This window comes from Phalacrocorax aristotelis, chromosome 8 (genome assembly GCF_949628215.1).
Source record: "Phalacrocorax aristotelis chromosome 8, bGulAri2.1, whole genome shotgun sequence".
In the NCBI taxonomy this organism is placed as follows: Eukaryota; Metazoa; Chordata; class Aves; order Suliformes; family Phalacrocoracidae; genus Phalacrocorax; species Phalacrocorax aristotelis.
The window spans coordinates 12,607,194-12,628,122 of record NC_134283.1 but is presented as its reverse complement, the minus strand read 5'-3'; the positions used below and the strand labels follow the sequence as shown (position 1 = coordinate 12,628,122).

Genomic DNA, 20,929 nt, shown 5'->3' with positions numbered 1-20,929 from the left:
AGCAAGAAAACCTAACATCTGCCACAGAAAAGTTCCATTAAAACAGCTAGCTGTGCAACAGTAAAGTAATATTTATCTAATAAAAAAACATGAAGGGAAGGCAAGGGATTGAAACGAGTGAGATAGCAAATCATACTCTTATTTTTTCCCCAGATAGTTTTGACAGAGAAATGTGTAAATAAAAGTACTGATCCTGAGTACTAGATAAATGCAGACATCATGTAAGAAATACTATTCTGAATATTCTGTTTTCAGTGATCTTACCTGCAACAACAAGGCAGTAGTCTCATACTGACCATTCAAGCATGCATAAATTAAAGGAGTATTTCCGTATATATCCTTTTTATTTTGTTTAGCATTGTAATCCATCAGACACTTTACCACCTATTGAAAGAAGTAACAACTCTTTAAGATACCAGCTAACCATAATCATGCAGTGAAATCCTCCCCTCCTTTTTTTTTTAAATTTTTTTTTTTTTTGAGATCTAGAATGAAAAAGAAATGGAAGAAAAAGGATGGAGAAAACAAGTCTCATCTTTGCCAAACAGATGACAACCACAAGCATCCCCTCCTATCATACTAATTTCCATATTTTACCACAGACTTGGAAAAAAAACTTTAAGCAACTGAAAGAAAGGCCAGAAAACAAAACTCGAGGTATGTGAAAAACTTACATAATCAATAACTTAACAAAACATCAAAAGCAAACGCACACACAAACAGTGGTGCTTCCAAACTCCTTCCCCACTTCCCAAACTCATCAGAATACTTGGAAGGCGTTCTTCATGTTCGTGAACATACCCCATAACCTAACCTTCATTAACCTACAAGTTTGAGTTGTATTCTTTCTTCTTGCTTCCCTAGTGCTTTGTCTCCCCATCATCTTCAAAATTCTCACAATTTTTTTCCTCTTACAGTCCTCAGGTCCTTACTCTTAGAACCCTAGTTTCCCACTTATCTGCATATTCCCATTTGCATGTCTGCAACTGCTTTCTCACCGTCATTATTTTTGCCATCTCATTTACTCTCCCTCCTGTATTGATATCCTCCCCATACCACCTCATGCTTCTCCTTCACACCGCTTATACTTCCCCTACAAATCAATGGGCCCTGACAACATCCACCCGAGGATGTTGAGAGAGCTGGCTGACATCATTGCAAGGCCGCTCTCCATAATCTTTGAGAAGTCATGGAGAGCGGGGGATGTCCCAGAGGACTGGAGGAAGGCAAGTGTTACCCCTATCTACAAGAAGGGCTCAAGGGACGAGCCGGGTAACTCTAGGCCCATCAGCCTTACTTCAGTCCCTGGGAAAGTTATGGAATGAATCCTCCTGGGGGCCATCACAAGTCAAATGACGCATGTGATTCGGAAGTGCCAACATGGCTTCACTAAAGGCAGATGGTGCTTGACAAACCTGGTGGCCTTCTATGACAAAGTGACTGGCCTGGTTAACATGGGGCAGGCAGCGGACATTGTCTACCTGGACTTCTCCAAGGCCTTTGATACAGTCACCCCCAGTCTCCTCCTGGAGAAAATTGATGTGTTATGGCCTAGAGAAGTGGTCTGTGCAGTGGGTGGGGAACTGGCAGACGGGCCACACCCAAAGGGTGGTGGTAAATAGCTCTTTCTCAAACTGGCAACCTGTCACTAGTGGAATCCCCCAGGGATCGATACTGGGCCCAATGTTATTCAATATCTTTATAAGTGATCTGGATAACGAGATCAAGTGTAGCCTGATGAAGTTTGCTGATGACACCAAGTTGAGTGGGGAAGTAGGCACTCCGGAAGGGAGAGCTGCTCTGCAGGGAGATCTGGATAGGCTGGAGGAGTGGGCCAGCAAGAACCTTATGAAGTTCAACAAGGACAAGTGTAAGGTCATGCACCTGGGAAAACATAATCCAGGAGTGCAGCACAGACTGGGATCCACCTGGCTGGAGAGCAGCTCTGTGGAAAGGGACCTGGGGGTCCTGGTGGACAGGAAGCTCAACATGAGTGAACAGTGTGCTGCTGTGGCCAAGCAGGCCAACAGGATGCTGGGTTGCATCAAAAAGGGCAACACCACCAGAGAGAAAGAAGTCATTATCCCACTCTACTCAGCACTTGTCAGGCCACACCTGGAGTACTGTGTTCAGTTCTGGTCCCCGCTGTACAAAAAGGATGTGGACAGGCTGGAAGGGGTCCAGAGAAGGGCCACCAAGATGATCAAAAGACTGGGAAGCGTGCCGTATGAGGATAGGCTGGGAGAACTGGGTTTGTTCAGCCTTGAGAAAAGGAGGCTCAGAGGGGATCTCATCACCATGTACCAGTATTTAAGGGGTAGCTACAAAGAAGATGGAGACTCCCTTTTTACAAGGAGTCACGTGGAGAGGACAAGGGGGAACGGACACAAATTGCTCTTGGGGAGATTCCGATTGGACACGAGAGGAAAATTTTTCACAGTGAGGACAGTCACCATTGGAATAATCTCCGCAGGGAAGTGGTTGACTTGACCACGTTGGACACCTTTAAAAGTCGTCTGGACAGGGTGCTGGGCCATCTTGTCTAGACTGTGCTTTTCCTAGAAAGGTTGGACTAGATGATCCCTGAGGTCCCTTCCAACCTGTGATTCTGTGATTTGAAGTCAGGGATGAGGCTTTCTCCTATCCCCAGAACTCCACTTGGCTCGTAATCGCCTTAAATGAGTTGAAGATACAGTAAATATTTAATACTGTGGCAGCTGAAGATACAAAGTCCACTGTATCAACCCATGTACACATAACCTTGTTGAATAGAAGGGACGGAGAGAAAATACACAGGAAGATTCAGCTGCACAAGGTATTTTTAAAGTGTTTGATGTACAACAGTAGCTATTTGCAGCACTTTCATTAAACCATTATTTTAGGTCATTTAGAAAGAAATGGTGCCTACTGAAACTGTTTCAGTTGAAAGATCCCTTTTACATCTGGAGATTTTAGACACTGAAAGAAAAACCAGAATCACCAAACTATTTTCACTGTTACCAGTTTAGTCTTTTTGGTAATTTGTTGATAATTTCACAAAACAGCTTTCTGTTGGTGGTTAAGTGTTAAATAGCTTGTGTTTATGAAGAGGCTCAGTTACCTGGAAGTGACCTTTCTGGCAGGCTAGATGAAGAGGAACTGCGTGTTTTGCATTCTTGGCACTGATACTGGCTCCATGTTTCAACAAGAGAGAGACAAGTTCAGAGTGCCCATGCAGTGCAGCCATATGCAATGGGGTAAAACCGTCTTGGTTTGACACATTTATTCCAAGTCCGTTAGCTGAGATCCTCGCAAATTTCTGTTGAGGAAAATACACAACAAAACTATATAATTAATCAAGCTACTTTCCGTTAACCAAAAAGCAGCCAAATACCTACTAGGTATATACAAAACAGGTAGATGAACATTACAAAATCTTCCTTCTGCCACAGAACCTAATTTGAGACCTTCAGGAAAAGAGTTAGTAAACCACAACAGCTTAGTAGTATTTTTCAACAGGACAATGAGGTTCATTTTTCTCTCTTTTCTTCCAGCATGACAGCTTCATACAGAGAAATTCCAGGCAAAGTATTAATGATATTTTAAAAAGGCTGAAGCAGCACGGGTTGAGACAGAAGTAAAACTTACAGTTTTTATATAGCTGTTAGGATGCTCATACATATGGAGAGTAAGTGTTAATATTATGAGTTACTTTCATTTATACAGACATTCATGCTCTTGGAGACAGATGCTACACACCTATTTAACTGCTACATGAAGCTTGAGGTAATAGGGGTAAAAACTAAAATCCATTTTATTCATGTGGAAGTAAAACTGGCCCGGAGAAGAGACTCTCATGGGGAGTCAAGATAATGAAACCACCTAGAAGACAGCTTACACAGCAGTACAGAACATCCTTTATTACTCCTCTCATAAACTGTGTAGGTGCCTAACATTTACAGTGGTAGACAATCTGTCATTCTACCTATCCGCAGTGTGCTTTTAAATGTGTGCCTACCTAACACAGTGGTTAAGACTAGTTAACAAGTTCCTTCTACTTTTCATTCAGTATACAAGTAAATTCCACATCAAATGCCATTCCTTCCCCTGTTATCAATAAAATGAACTTTATGGTCTCAGGCTCTGGCATCTTTAGCACATGATCTCTGTACTTGGGGTACATGGACACATGTTACCAGAGAATGGTGCGATGGTGAAGCTTTTAAGGCCAACTAGCATACTCTTAGCCTGCACAAAATAAACATACAGTAGCAGTGACAAATTTAGAAGAAGTTAAGTGTTAAGGCATCTCACATTTTCTCAGTTAAGTGATATGGATACCATTACCTTAAAGTAGCCAATACGCTGAAAATTTATACTTTGGTTTATTTTGCAATGACTTGCTGCTATGTATACCTTCAGATATAGTAATAAGTTTTCTTCCTGAAAGGCAAGTAATTGGTTTTCTACTTCCAAGAAGCTGGAATCATTCCTTATTTAAATTAAAACAAAAAACCAAACCAAACAAAAACAAGTGTATTGTAAAGCCTAATTCTCCTCTGCAGCCTGTGAAAAATACGGGAAAAAGAGGTCTTCGCAATTGATAAGGAAGACTTTGCAATTTAATCTCTGAAGAGGTTTTAGATATAGCTTGTATAAAAGATGTCATGCAATTAAAAGACTTTATCAGCATTAGATTGATTATAGGATTAGCAGGTATTCCTTGCTAAACTGATTACTAACAGATAAGTAGATAGTCTGTGACAGTTAGCAATGTAAACTATAAATGAGAACCCGGAGAAACTGAGGTTTAGAAAAAGATTTTTCCCATTTATTCAAAGTTGTCCAAACCTTAATGACAGCAGTCCACATATTCTAAAAGAAAACTGCAAAGTTTCTGCATTCCATTAGATATTGAGCAAGTCTTTGAATACTGTTCCTGTATCCAAAATTTTCTACAGTTCAATTAAAAAGAGAACAATTTTGTTACATCAGATGAACTATGTTAAGATCTCTATATATTTGTTTTTTCAACAGAGATACAGAGGTGTTGGGCAACATGAATGCTACTTCCCTAGAGCTAAAAGTTACATTACAAAAATATAAATTATTATTTTTACAGAATGAATATTCCAACCTTTTGTGCTGGCCCACATTTTGAACACTGGCATAACGGATGGCAGAATTCTGTTTTTGATGTACTGACTGTGTCGTCCTCATCTTCTAAGTCTTCTTCCATCAATTCCAAGAGGTAACGTACCTGGCATAAAAAGCAAGTCCTCCTTTATAGAGTCCAAAGGTTCGATGTCCTAATAAATTTGCATATGTAGACAAGTAAGATTTCACAAATGTACACTTGTGAATATCTAGGGATGCTATACAGCTGCCTCCTGGCATCAGCTGCCCACAGGCTAGAAAGTTCACCAAGTATAGCAGTGAACTAAATGATAAATTACTTCCTGCTGCTTCATCAAGACTTCAGTGTTCACCTGTTCTCAAACCCTCCAAATCCTTTTGGCTCAGATGATTTGTGCCAACTCATATCAACGCAAATTTTGTTTCATCTTTTGCTTTTACAAACATAAGTGACAAGGATGATGACATTTAACTGATATATAAAACTTTGCAGGGACACTGACTTCTCTTAGGTCTGTCACTTCCCAGGAGTTTGACAGTTTCACTTTTTCCTCAGTGTACAATGCTTCATTTTTGAGAGAGAGAGAGGCCCTTCAGTGAAGACAGTTTTAGGACTCAGAGCATTCATGTGCAATTTGCAAATGGTGACGCTTACTGCATGTTAATTTTACATTAAATTTTATACAACAAAAAAAAGCTGTTTAAGAAATACATTTTTACTTTGAAATTCATTAATGCACTGTAATCTAAGACATCTTAGAATTAGCAGTGACTGTATTAAGTCTCCATTATTACACCATCTGGAAATGTTAAGCTTGACATCTGTTCTGAGTTTGTATTACACTCAATGAGACAAGTCTTTCAGAAACCCAAGTCAAAAGTGGGAATTAGATTGGTCTCATAGTGCAAGGGACACTGCACTAACAGTCACCTTCTTCTAGGTGCATGAAAAGGGCTAACATCATGGCGCTCAAAGATCAAGACAGAAGGAGGATCAGGGCACATGTGTGTGGAGCCTAGATCTCTCAGAGCTCCTGCAGATCTTCTGGGACCTCCCAGACCCAGTGCAGGACTACATACTGGGTATGCAGCTGTAATACACATCATCTTGTGAAGGGTTTTCCACTTACTCTTTTTTTTTTTCTTAGCAGCTTTTAAGAGAACTGTCAAAAGATGTATCACTGTCATACCACCATGAAGAAAGATTAACCCTTTGCCTCCTACTGAACAATGGCATGGAGCAAAATCGAGTAACCACTTTCTGCTGAAACTGAGACAGAAGCATCTTGCTGGATTTGTGGGTTGGGTTTGATGCCGCAGAAGTGGACCTATCCAAGAGCTCTACAGATGCTAGTCAAGAAAAGAATGGGGACAATTTCCTACAGGCTCCTCCCACTGTATTTACTCTCGCACTTGTCAGCAAGTTCTGATTTTATCATTAAGGTAGCTCTGGGAAACCAAACAGACAGACATAATCTACCCAATTAAACAGATGCCGCTAGAATAAAACCTAGGGCAACTAGTAAGGGCCACATACCTGATTCTGAATAACATAATTGAGACAGAAAAGGGATGCTTTTCACAGGGAGTATTACTTTCCCTGCAAATTCCACATTGTTCTCTGGAGTGAAAAGAAATATTCTCTCAAGCTTGTTTGTTTATGGAAGGCCAGATCAGCGAAGGTTTACTATCTGCTACATTTGTATATGTCTAAAAGAAATAGTACTGTCACTTCACTTCCCCCTTTCCCTACAGACTGACCAAGACACTCACAACTGACACTTTCTCCTTCTTCTATCACAACTCAATACTACTGCTGTCATTATCCAAATATGCAGCTCTGAATATACCAACACCAGTGTCGCACCAAAAATCTGAACATGCTACTCCCATGCATACCTCTCTATAATTACAGTGGAATAGCCAATTTTTTTTGTTTAAAGGTTTTTTGGTCAGAAGGTTAAACGCACTTGCAAGCAGACACACACTGAAGCATCTCAGGAAATTGTCCATAATCTCCCTTTGACAGTTAACTTGTCATCTAAAACCTTCTTTACATTGCAGAGTAACACACTTCCTGGAATATTTAGCAGAGCACTCCAGGGCCACTGTACCCTGCATGCCAGACTTTTAGCTGCTCCACAAGGTTTATTTTATGCAAGAAATTTGTGGGTTTTTTGTGGTGGATTTGCACATATCCACTCCACTGGGAAGTCAAGACTAGCTGGGCGAAAGGAATTTCAGAAGAGTACGTAACCCAGTATTGTACACTGACGCAAAGTCAATTCTTCCTTAGTACCATTGACAGAAGTTTGACCAATCTCTTCTCAAATACTTTGAACACAAGAGGTTCTGTAACCTCCCAGGTCTGTTCTAGTGTTAACCCGCTCAAATAATAAAAGGGGTTTTTTATTTGCTTGTTCTTTAAATCTAAGTATCTCTGTTGAAAGCTGAATAGTTCATCTGTCACTAAGAAGCCATGGCATACACCTGACCACCAAATTCAATCACTAAGAATGAAAGATCGAAAATTGATATTAAGCAGTATCGACTACTACTACACCATACCTTACTGACATAGAGCCATATAAAGGCTTTGTTACAACTCTTAATTGTCTCCACCAATAATGGAGCTATAATAATTTTCAACCAATTCAGCAATCACTAAACACATACAAAGAACAGTTTGAGAACCTCCCCAAAAAAAGCTGCTGCATAACTCTGAAACATATTTTGGGAATAACACTTAATCCTTTCTATAGAGATATTCCCTCCATACTGTCCAAAAATATTTATTTCTTACTACAGATACATAAAATTTACCAAAGTGGGCTATATTTTATTTTCAAAATGTAGAATTAGTTGCCATTGAGTCAGCTAATTAACGTAAGTGCCATTAATACCATTATCTCCCATCTACAGCATACTTGCTTTTGAAGTTTGCAGGTGCTACAATGATGACAAAGGTTGTTTTCTGGCTTCCTGAACAATCACAGCACAATTTTTTTTCAAATCTTCGAGTTTCATAGCACTGCAGTTTCAGAGCACAAGCCTCCTCTTGCAAAGCTCAATCGGCTGTCACAGCAGAAACCTACAACAGCACTAATGACCCTACTGCTGCTTCTGTTCCTATGGAAACAGACCTCAGGCTGCCAGAACACGATAAGAGTTTTTAAATATCTGTAGTTCTTTAATAGATATGCAAGCGGTAACCTTTGCCATCCAATTGGACAATTCTCTTTATAATTAAGTTTTTCATGAACTTGAGTAATGTGGAAAGTAAAGCCACAAAAAATAAGGTGATTTGGTCACCTGAATGTTAGATTTCTATATGCTTTTCATTGCAGATATCTGTTAAGTAGTGCTAGATGCAAATTTTCCAGCAAATTATAGCACTACATTTAGTTTTCTTTAAATATTTTCATGATGCAGTTTACATTTTCAAAACATCTGTGAAAAGTTAATTGTAATACATTCGTGTTTACTACTTGCCAGGAAGGTGGTACATATCACCACTGTACGTACTGCTGTAAGTTACACTGTAAACTGGGATAATGATATTTACCTAACAACCGAACAGTTCTTTCCTCTATCAGTTAATAAATTAATTTGTTCCTATCACCTAACTTGAATAAAAAATGCTAAAATCAAAATTAACATGGTATGTATTTTGTGATGCAGATTACCTATTTTAGTTTGACTGTGTGATGCTTCATTAGCATCTGTAACTCCTGGTATGTATCACCTAAACAAATTTTTCAACATGTATCCAGCAGAGAAACCCTGCATTCTCACATGGGTTCATGATTTTGTTCTGTGAACTACAAAACAATTAAGAAATGTACGGCCTTATACACCTTTCCAAAGACAAAACTTCAAAGATTTCCATGTCATCTTCAGTTTTTTCAGTGGAAAAATTGGAAGCACCTTATTGTTCACATTTTCAGGAATAAAAGGCAAGAGTAAAAAATATGTCAAGGCCCTGTGGTAAGTATCACAAATTAAAGAACATTAACTCTGAAACTGGTATTATTATAACCATCAGCTATCTATTTGAAGGTAAATCCAAGCTACAGGAAAGTTGTATGCCTGAGATAACTTCTCTGTAGTGACTGGTGTCACCTAAACTTCCTCTCTGCATGAAATATTAATAAAAAGGTATCACACCGAACAAAATAAGAGCCCATTTTTCATTTATAGTACCTATGCACAATTATTCCTGCAGTAAACACACAATAAAGAGTAGATAATAGTCAAAGCATTAGAGAACCTGACAATTTAGGAGTCAAAAAGCATTTCTAGATTTAGAAACACTGTATCAGTAGAATGTTTCCTAAGTCAACAAACCACAAACTGTAAATCCCACCATTCAATTTCCAGAACTGATGCACAGCACTACCACTCAAGCATGTGCATCAATTCACAAATGGGAAAAGGTACGATGTACTTCTGTGACAAAGGAACAAGCAACTGGGAGTAATAACACCTTCTATTGGATGTGCTGTCAAAAATCAGGTTTACCTGAAAACTCATCTGTTTTGTCTTTTTTGTTTGTTTGTTTTGTGGTGCCTGCATATCCAGCCCAATATTGTGACCTCAGTACACATCTTTTTACAGTTCTGCAGTGCGTCACGCTCCCCATCTAACGACAGCGTTTGTCAGTGAGCTTGAGCACCTGCAAGCAACTAAATTGCTCTTTCTCCCAATATTTCTTTTCAACATGCCTGCCCTGAATGTTGTTCTTCCCAAGTTCTTTGCATCTCCTAGAAGTGACTATGGATACATTTTTAAATAACAGGCCTTCACACAGGAATTATTCAGTTTAAGGTCATTTCTTTAGTGCAAGAGGTCATGGAAATGTCAAAATAAAGGGCCTTAAAGCACTGTAGGTAAAATAATTTGGGGACTTGGAGTGAATATTCTTCGTAGAAAATGAGCTGACTTTGATTAATTGTTGCTGAAGGAAGGTGTTACCCAAAGCATTCTTCACTTAATATTATTTCCAAATAAATTCCTCAGTTTAAATGAGGTAAATTGGAACTCAATAATATTCAACAGCCATGCTAAGACTCACCATTTCCAAATCTCCATCAGCAACTGCTCTTAGGAGTTTTTCCACCTATGTATGAAGAAAACAATTTATTTGCTTTGTTAGTATTGTTATTAAGCTATACAAAGAAAATACCATGTCTTTTACTAACCTCCTACACTCGTGTGGTAGGATTACTGCTGACCCATTTCATATTTATTGATTAAGTTTTAAAGGAAAAACCTTCTTCCTTTATGAAATACAAAAGCTGTGCAAGGCCTGTGGCCATTTGATGATCTCTGACTTGCTTAGTTAAAGATAAACAGTACTTACCTAAACAGAGGACATGTAGTCCACACATAAGCAAAGCCACGTAAGCTGATATACATTATTATGCCACTTCAGCAGCAGCTGACCATGCATTTCTGTTGTGAACTCTGCTGGTTTTGGCTAGGACAGAGTAAATTTTCTTCATAGCAGCTAGTATGGAGCTATGTTTTGGATTTGTGCTGGAAACTGTGTTGATAATTCAGGGATATTTTCGTTACTGCTGAGCAGGGCTTGCACAGCATCAAGGCCTTTTCTGCCTCTCACCCCACCCCACCAGTGAATGGGCTGGGGGGGCACAAGGGGTTTGGAGGGGACACAGCCAGGACAGCTGACCCCAACTGACCCAAGGGATGTCCCATACCATATGACATCATGCTTAGTATATAAAGCGGGGGGAAGAAGAAGGCAAAGGGGGACATTTGGAGTGATGGCCTTTGTCTTCCCAAGTAACCATTATGCATGACGGAGCCCTGGTTTCCTGGAGACGGCTGACCACTTGCCTGCCCATGGGAAGGGGTGAATGAATTCCTTGTTTTGCTTTGCTTTGTGTGCGTGGCTTTTGCTTAATTAAACTGTCTTTATCTCAACCCAAGAGTCTTCTCACTTTCAGTCTTCCAATTCTCTCCCCCATCCCACCAGGGTGAAGTGAGTGAGTGGCTGTGTGCAGCTTAGTTGCTGGCTGGGGTTAAACCATGACATGAACCTAACATTAAAAATCCCTACTCAAGACAAATTTCTACCCTGTTAAACACTAGCACTGTCTGGACTCTTGCTGAGCTACTACATGCTACCAGAAGCACAAAGGATGGCAGGTTTTATTTTGCTATTTAAGAAACAACAGTTTAAGATGAAAAAGATAATTTCCAACTGTACACTTCACATTTGCACATTACTGGTTTATTCCTAGGTTAAAAACCAAACATTTACAAATCTAGCTTGATTTTAAGTATGAAATTTGTTTTCTTACTTAAAATCTGAAAAGATATAAGTATAAAAGGGTATGCATTAGCAAAAAACAGTCTCTTCAACTCAGAAAGTTATTCCATGGGACCAGCATTAGACCAATTAAGTATGTGTACGCTCAGGCCAGCTAATGCCTGAGCATGACAGCTTGGTGTAGGTATTCTCCTGTTTATGAGCTCTGCAGGGGGAAAAGAGGCAAGTGGGGGGAAGAAGAGATGGAAGGCGCTCTGCAGTGAACTGATGCCATTCCCCTGATCCCTCTGATTGCTTGTGAAAGCACGAGAACAAGATGCACGTGTCTCCCCACTTCTCCTCTGATCCTCTGTTCTCACATGAAGGAGTTGAGATCTAACCTGATAGAAATGGGACAGGTGCCAGTAAAAGGGCAGGGAGAGTCCACGAGTACTATCTATCAATAGGTAACTTGTCCAGCCTCTGCAGACTGTTAAATAATCATTTAATAAGCTCTGTAAGAGTCTGTTTCAGCATTATAGCAAATTATTCTAGCACTGTCATCATCACCAAAGATGCTGCTGTGTAAACAAAGTTGTTTCATATTGAAAGGAACATCTTGCAAGTTGAAGATGTCATGGAGTAACAGCTACAGTCACATTTCAATCTTTATCTAGAAATTACTATCTTGCTCACTGACAGCAGCGTGTGGTAAAGCAAAGAAGGAAGAATGAGACTAAATGGAAGTTGTGTTTTACTGGTCTGATCTTTTTCTTCGGGGTTTTATCAGAAGAACAGGACACACCTACAGATGAAAGATCAGAGGCTAGATTAAATCTCTCCATCCATTTTTATCTCTTTTTAGGAAAGCTGCTAAGTTTTATTTTATTACTACCTTTCTAATACAAGGTGAACCTCCTTGAAGTCATGCACTAGGCACTCAAGGCAGGACTCCTCTTGCCTAACTTTGAAAGTCTAAAAGTTAGCTGTCTAAATCTAACCCAGTCATTTAAACTCCCTCTCTGGTAATTACAGAACAGAATGCAGTCAACAAATGACAGTTGAGTGCAACTCAGGTCAAACTGAGCATGTCTGAGACTAATTCCTCTCCGGAGGTACCAATTTCTCTCCACTGACTAAGAGGGAAAGTAGATGTCTAAAGTCAAGACAATTGTCTTTCAGACACCTGAAGTTAGGTAAGCCAAATCCAAATCTCTACACATATACATCTAAAATTGACTATATATACTATGGAGATCTGTACCTCCCATAAATCTCCCCTAATCATACAGGACAATGTCACTGGAGAATATAAAGTCTTGATCACTTTCAGGAGCCAGTCTTACCACATACAAGGTACCTCGCAGTAATAGCAAGTGGCCCACAGGCTCTGAGAATTTCTTTTCAGAAGTAACTACTTCCTTATGGTTCTATAAACTGCCTCAGGCCCTAGCAGTGGAGAAGCATACAACATCTGTTATGCAGCTTATAGATAATTTATTAAGAGTACTTAGGGCAAAATGCCTACTACATGCTTTTCTCCATCTTTCCAGTTTGCTTTCTCACTCCTCCATGGACCAGAAATACCTTCCTTTAAATGTAAAAACAGATGAAACAAACCTACTGCAATTCACTCGCCTGATCAGTTTTTCTGTTGCTGAGCAGAAATTGTGCAAGGAGTTACTAGTTCCAACAGAGGAAGTTCCAAATTTACATGCCTGGCTCTTTTACTCTCTCTTTTCTAGGTTGTAAACAAGCCATATACAAGACATACACCATGACTGACTCATGTAAGCGAAGAGTTTAATTCACCAGCAGTATTGATTAATAAAGATCTAACTGCGTCCCCTTAAGCAATGCTCTAAGCCTTGAAGTCTGGAAACCTGACCTTATCAGATTCCCATTACTTCCAGTAGCATTCCCTTCATGAAGCTCCCTCGGGATTAGGCCCTTGCCTTTTTGCTCAGTAAGAATAAGAGCAGTAACCCCATGCGAAACTTGGCAAAGAGAAATTAACTGAAGCTGGATTACTGGAGAAGGTCATTAACCCGAAGACTCTAAGGTGTAAGCTGCTTTAATCTTTTTCCCTGGTTTGAACTACAGTCTTAGCTCTTGGGTGTGATAAGTATGTTCCTTTAAGGAAAAATCAATCCTCAATCTATGAGGTGAACTTTTACATCCATTAGACCTTATTTAGAGTGCTTGACTCTGTACAAACAGGGAGGTACAGTCCTACACTGAAGCTTTCATAGAGTAACTGATAATGAAGTGTGAAGTAATATTGTCCAGTCAAACTTCACACCTGTGAGTTTCTTGGACATTTTTGGAAAACAGAAACTTTTGGCAAGAGAAGAATCTTTTAATAGCAGGAAAAGGAAGTATCTGAATGTAGAGGTGATATTGAGAGAAATAAAAATACTAAGGAGGTCAATTTGGGAGAAAACAGAACATGAGGACTGGGAAGAGAATAGAGAAGCATAAGAAGGAGTGGTGATATGTCAGTCTTAGCAGGGGATAAATGGAAAGTATGGATCTGAGGTCCCACATGAAAAAATTCAGAGGACAGCATCTTGGTTGGTGTCTACAAAGCAAAGACAGCAAACACATATGTGCAAGATATTTAGTATATAGTGTGTACTTCTTCACGTGTTACAAAATCAATTTCCTATGCTTATTTTGAAAGTTTGTCTTAACATTCCAGTTTGTTGTTTGCCAGTATGCCTGTACTAGTCTCTTTTCCCTGACAGATTCTGTAAACAATGGCATTTAATTCCTGGACAAGACAGCAAGGTCCCTGGGGCACTGACTGCCATTATAATATTGTAAACCTCAATAAATTCTCAAATTATGTAGTTAACTGCAGTAAATCTGAACAACTACTCCAAATAAACTTCCTATTTTTCCCCAGAAATAAGCAGCAGAGCAGTTGATACCATACAAAAGTAAGTGTTTAGATACTGAGATGACAAGCCCCTGAGGATAGCAGCATATAATTTTCCAAACCAGGCAGACAGCTATTTGTGAAGAAGCAGTTTAAAACAGCGTTGCAAAATATCACTCTTCTAGCTTCCTTCACTTTGCTTATTGTCAAAACTTATACCTCAGTCTTACCTCTTTGTAACTATTTTTTACTTCTTCTTGCCTTATATCAGTTGATGCTGATGACAGGCTTGAGACAGATGATCCTCTGCTGAAAGTTTCTGCTGAGCGCTGAGGAGACCTAAGTGGTGACTTAAAGTTGGCAAAAAAAAACCCAAAACAAAACAAAACAGAAAAAAATTACATATCAGATTAAGCAGGTTAAACATAGGCAAAAATAAGTTTAGCAACTTGCACTGGTTGTTACCTCAGAAGCACTCTGTCCTCTTTCAAACGTTAGATAGTTTAATTCCATCAATGACAAAATCTGCATAAAAATAAAGAGAACCAATGTAACTCCGCTTAAAGAGGAATCTACTGACTGAAACACAAATTAGCTGACAACCTAATATTGGTAACAGATCATGACTGAGCAGATTAAAAGGACGCATTTGGAAGTTGTTCTACTCCACAGACTGTATTCATGCTATTAGATTTAAAATGTGACCCTTCTTCTTAAAGGCAAACATACGTCTTCACTATAATAGTACCAGACCACAAAATCCTACTAGCAACTAAGCATCTACACCTCTGTGGAACTGCATCAAGAAATCAGGCTAGAAGATAAAGAGGAATACCTTGGAATTTAATGCACACTGCAGGGAAGTCTCTTTCATCCGGTTTTGAATTTCTGGATTTGCCCCATTTTGCAAAAGCACTTCTATGATCCCTTGATAGCCCCAGCGAGCAGCTATATGAAGAGGAGTATCTCCCTTTTCATTACCAATATCTAGTCTACAGGAATGCACATCATAGTAGACTAAAGCTTTGACGCACTGGAAAGAAAAGGAAAGCTATCAATAAATTATAGTACTGTCTCTCAATTCATAACATGCAATCCTCTTTCATCCGGTTTTGAATTTCTGGATTTGCCCCATTTTGCAAAAGCACTTCTATGATCCCTTGATAGCCCCAGCGAGCAGCTATATGAAGAGGAGTATCTCCCTTTTCATTACCAATATCTAGTCTACAGGAATGCACATCATAGTAGACTAAAGCTTTGATGCACTGGAAAGAAAAGGAAAGCTATCAATAAATTATAGTACTGTCTCTCAATTCATAACATGCAATCCTAAAAAGGTTTTCTTCATTGCTGCTCATACAATCCATTGCCTAAAGGGCAGGCTCTTACAGTTCAGCATCATTAAACAAAAAGTTAAATAACTAAATTTGCACAGTACTACTGTCTAATGTGAACACATAATAAATATTGCTACAAACTACTGAATAAAGTCCTAATTTACAGTGTTAGATAGCCTCCAAAACTTTTTTATCTTTTAAAATATGTAAGTTTAACTCTATTCCATTAGAATACCCATTTAGTTTGTTACAAAACAATTACTTACATCCTCATGACCATAAGTGCAGGCTAAATGAAGTGGAGTATTTCCATTATTGTCCTGAACATCAGTACTTGCCTTATAGTGCAACAAGAGAAGCTTAAAAGAAAAATGAAAGTAGACATTTAAGTAACTAAAAAATTAATGGACAAGCAATTGTTACTCTGCAGATTCCTTCAGGTTTCTAGCATGATGAAGCACTTCATGAAAAACTAGCTATGGCTCTCCTGTTTCAGACACTACCCTCTTAGCATTACAGTACTGGTTTTGCCCTACCCTAGGAACCAAATAAAAGCTGCTGCTTACATATTCAGAGTTGTCACTGAAAAAATGAATCATCTACTGCAGCAAATACTGCAATACACATAATACATGATAATTTACCCTATATTTTAAGAGCTTATGTAAGTGAAGACACAGCTTAATTTCAGCAATGCTAATTGAAGAACCTCACATATATAAAATTCAAGTACATAATAATTAATGTAGTTACACAGTCTATCCTAAATACAATGTGAAATCATTTAATTCATTTCAATGACTGGAATGGTTCTTCTGTCCTAATCAAGAGCACAGATGTTGACAGGCTCTCCACTTGCAATACGTATTAGAGATTTGTATTAATAAAATGGATAAATTATCAGGCACACATAGCTGTCAATTGCTTGGTTATTATAAATGGCCGAAAACCTTGCAGTACAGGAAAAACTAAAATATCATGCAAACTACAATGATAAAAGATCCTGAATTCTGACAGCATACACAGTTCTGGTAAAAGCTTCTCAGAAGACCTAAGTGACAGTAACAGTAGAACAGCTTAGTAAGAGTCATATGTTTATTACTTAGTTTAAGTTTGGGGGTTTTTTTGTAATTAAGCCTTTTAGTGCTTACTGTAACATTTTGATATCCCTTCTGACAGGCAAGGTGAAGTGGAGTTGAACCGTGGTAATCTGTAGCATTGACAACGGCTCCTTTGGCTACTAGTAAATCCACTAATGATGTTTGCCCTTGAAAAATATGGAGACATTAAAAGAAAGAAGTGAACTTTGCACAAGAACATTGCTACTTTTCAGATTCAAACATGAACTATAAACCAAAATACCCTGCATTTCCGCATACCATGATTCCACACACTGTATATACACTTCCTTAGTATTTGGGTTTTTTCTTGCAGATTACTCAAGGTCAAAGCTCCATAAAAGAACCTCCAGCTAAAAGCAAGCTATGCTTGTATCTTACGAGTAAGAAAATAATTGAAAATAAAGCCATTCACACAACACTTTCCTACGGGATTCAATAATAAAAAATGAAATTGTTTATTAAAAAAAAAACTCACAAAGAAAATTAATGCATCATCTAATAAATGTAAGATCAATGACATAATGAACATTACAAGACAGGAGATGGTACAGATCTACCATGCATAGCCAGCTGCAGGAGAGAGAAAAGATTAATTTCTCCATCTGCCAGTTCTTTAAAACAAGACTGGTTTCTGATGACATATTTTTACTTTTTTCACAGCTGAAGAAATAACTGCTGTGGTAACCACTAAGGCAAAAGTAAATAACTGACAAACAACTTAGCCACAAGAAACTAAACTTAAAAGAATATACAATAACTGCAGTCTGTGCCAAGATACCAGTTTCCACAGCAAATAAGCAGATAACTATTTAATGCAAAATTCACTCTTTAATGCAAAGTTGGAAAAAATGCTAACATAAAGATAAGGAACATTAAGAGTAGAAAACACTAGTGAAGAAAACCAACAATACTCACCACAAATAGCAGCTATATGAAGTGGTGTATATCCCCGGTCATCTCGGGAAAATGGAGTGATAATGGAAGGATCATTCAGTTTCCTTTAAAACACAATGATTTAAAAACAGCTCAGTCACCTATGCAGCAGTGGTAAGGGGGAAAGAGAAAAATTGCCAAGGCCAACAAAAAACTCATTTTGGAACTTTTTATCCTTCATCCTTTCACACTGACAACTTATTCTATACAGAATTTTACATTTTGTTAAGAGATGTGGTTTTGTCCAAGATGTGTCCAAGTTCTTCTACTTTTTCAAACCACACAAACATACGCTCTCTACTACATCCCGAAGTGCTACCAACTTCCTCTATAACCAAAAGCAGAATTCTTTCTAAAGTACATCTTAGATGAACACTTTTACTAAGCTTTTTGTGTATATGTAATGAAAATTGTGTATTTGAGATGAAAAGTGCTTACCCAGAAACTAGCTTCTCACATTTGTCACAGTAACAGAGCGGATGACACATTTTCTGTACAGTGTCCTTATCACTGTCACCTTGACTTAGTAACCGCTCCACTTCCTCCTGATTACCTGAAGCAATATGCTACAAAAAGTCAAGAGAAGAGAGAGAATGAGGAACCAATATAAAAAGCCTCCTCTTAAGAAAAAAAAAAACACCACACAAAAAATAGAGTAATTTACTGAAGCACAAAATGAAAGGAAACAATTATAGGAGACATGGATTCAAGCATTAGAAAGCAGAAATGAACAATGTCACAGCACAAAACCCCCTAATGGCATTCAGTATTAAAAAGACTCTGTTCTTGGCTTACTTCACCTTCTATAAAAAATTCAAACAATTCCTATTGTTCTCTTTAGACTCAGTCACAAAATTGGGCTCCCTCTGTGCAAAAACATTTCTATAAAATTACTAATTCTCTAGCTGTGAACACATATAATTAGAAGCTCTGCTTTGTGTCCTTGTATAGGCAAAATTCTTTTTAGAATGACAATATGAGATTAACATATAGCACGAAGTAGCTGTCAAGTGACTACATTTAGGTTCTTTCAGAAAACTCTTTCAATTTCAAGCACTAAAAGCTGGGGAGACAACCAGTTAGAAATATCACATGTGTGCATTAAATGGACCAATTAACACCCACAGCAGTAGCATTTCATCCTCATTTGCTTCCATATTTCTTATAACGTGCTGAAATCCATAAGATTATATTAACTTGGTAACATTTTGGCCCAGAAATGTACTAGATTCAAAACACACTTTCACTATCTAGTAAAACACATTTTGCAGTACTAATGTAATTAAGACTGCATTACATTTCAGAAAGGAAGGGATATAAATCTGTAATATGTAAGTACATACATATTCTGCCATAAAAGTTATTAACCTTAAATAAGTAGTCTATCGGAGTAGCAGACATCTGAGACAACAAGTTCATCCTTTGTCTTAAAAGCAGCTTGTCACACAGCCTCTCAGATTCCTGAAAATAAAATATATAGATCAATTATCTATACACTCATTTACAGGCAAAAGTAAAGTACCTTAACAGCAGAATTAACTTTTAAAAATATTAAAACACTGTATATACCACTTATAAATTATCAGATGCACATCAAACCTAAATCAATTTCACATTTAGGATTCCAAGACTTAAAAGACCGCACACCTGCTGTTCAAAGAAATAATGAGTAGATGTTCACCAGAATATTCTTTTACTGTAATTCTCCATGAACTAACTGAGCATCAATGAACTTATGGTTGTACTATATAATAAAGAACACAGCAAAACTAGAAAAGACATAAAAAAGACAAGAACTATAAGAGGTGCAATGCAGCTTTCTTACAAGGAGAAATAGGATTCTCCACTATGGAAAAGATTTGACTGTGCTAGAGAGGTCTACAAAAATCACAAGAAGTCCAAAGAAAACATGCAAAGAATTAATATCTGCTATCCCTCAAAATATAAGAGCTGGGATGCCCAACCAGGATGACCAATCACACATTAGGTCTAGGGAGGGAGTGGGGAGAAGATAGAGAAGAAAAAAATGTTCTCTTATTGTAGAACTGATTGCCATAGGGTGTTGCAAAAACCAAAGTATACATGCACTTAAAATGGCATTAGACGCATTCATGTAAGACATGGCTACTGGTGGCTATTAAAAAAGATGACCCAGGCAAAACTCTGACTCGAAGGCTCTGCAGAGCTCTCTGCTAATTGCTGGGAAATAAAAGATTGTACCAGGTGAAGCATTACCCTACAGCAGACTCATTCATACAGTGTTTCCTACTAGTTGCTTCTTGAAAATTAGAGATTGAGCTAAGCAGACACATAGTGCAACTCTCACAGCAGTACTTCCCATTTTCAGAGAAATCTGAAGATACACTTCAGAATGCACTAAAGGTTATATAATGCTTCCAAAACCAGGTGAAACTTTTGAAGTACAGTCAGATTTTGAAATGGCAACTTTGAACCTCACATGAAATAAAACAATGATCTAAAGAAAACACTTCCTAAGAAAGATGGAAACACTTGCACATAGTTGGTTCTCATCAACCACTGCTTATGGTTGTCAGTGAATATTGTTTCCTTGGATGTTATTTTTGGATAATGTCTATCTCCTTAGAAATTTAAAGACTCCCAGTGTCCATCAAACTGAAGACTACTGCATTTAAAATAGACACTCACGTATAAGATAAACTTTGATGGTTTAGTATCCAGGCTATAGCTCTGCAATTAAGTCTGTAAAGACCAGATATAAATGAGTAAAAAAAAAAGTCCAACTCCTAACATTAGTAATTCAGCATGAAGTTTAAGAAAGTAGTGAACTGCAAATAAACAAGATCACTTGAACACCAAAAATAAAGAATTTGGCTTTTTCTAGAAATTCGATCACTCAAGTTTCAAAATCAACACAGCTGCCTCTCATAAAGCTGTCTAAAAAAAAACCTCCATTGTATAGCAAATAACGTAGTTAAAAACATGTTTGCGAGGTCTCAAGATAAAAGCTTGGATCTGTACTTCACAGGAAATTGTTTGTATTTAGATACATGAAGACGACAAACATTCACCAATCTTTTCAAACCTAAGTGTTTTAGTTAAAGATACCCATGCATATCTTTCCCTAATTACAAGGCACACTGCTCTCCTCAGATGGATTCTTCAGTGTCATCAGGAATAACTTCCCTAAGAAATATTTGATCAAAAATTTTTTAACTAGAAAAAATATTAAAGCTTTACTGCTGATACAAGTTTTTAAAGTCTAATCAGAATTTCTAATATGAATGCT

At 38.1% G+C, this 20,929-nt stretch overlaps 1 protein-coding gene across 5 annotated transcripts in view; it reads right to left on the bottom strand.

The window, feature by feature from the left end:
* Positions 1-20,929, bottom strand: part of ANKRD27 (ankyrin repeat domain 27) — a 57,788-nt gene that overhangs the window by 6,033 nt on the left and 30,826 nt on the right. For all 5 annotated transcript variants that reach the window (XM_075101441.1, XM_075101443.1, XM_075101442.1 and 2 more), the window contains 12 exons: positions 19,030-19,122; positions 18,100-18,227; positions 17,644-17,726; positions 16,759-16,874; positions 15,874-15,966; positions 15,106-15,303; positions 14,736-14,795; positions 14,501-14,620; positions 10,190-10,234; positions 5,117-5,239; positions 3,101-3,298; positions 265-384 (listed from right to left, as the gene is read on the bottom strand). In XM_075101441.1, the coding sequence (XP_074957542.1) occupies positions 265-384; positions 3,101-3,298; positions 5,117-5,239; positions 10,190-10,234; positions 14,501-14,620; positions 14,736-14,795; positions 15,106-15,303; positions 15,874-15,966; positions 16,759-16,874; positions 17,644-17,726; positions 18,100-18,227; positions 19,030-19,122 (1,377 nt within the window). The remainder of the gene's footprint in view (positions 1-264; positions 385-3,100; positions 3,299-5,116; positions 5,240-10,189; positions 10,235-14,500; positions 14,621-14,735; positions 14,796-15,105; positions 15,304-15,873; positions 15,967-16,758; positions 16,875-17,643; positions 17,727-18,099; positions 18,228-19,029; positions 19,123-20,929) is intronic.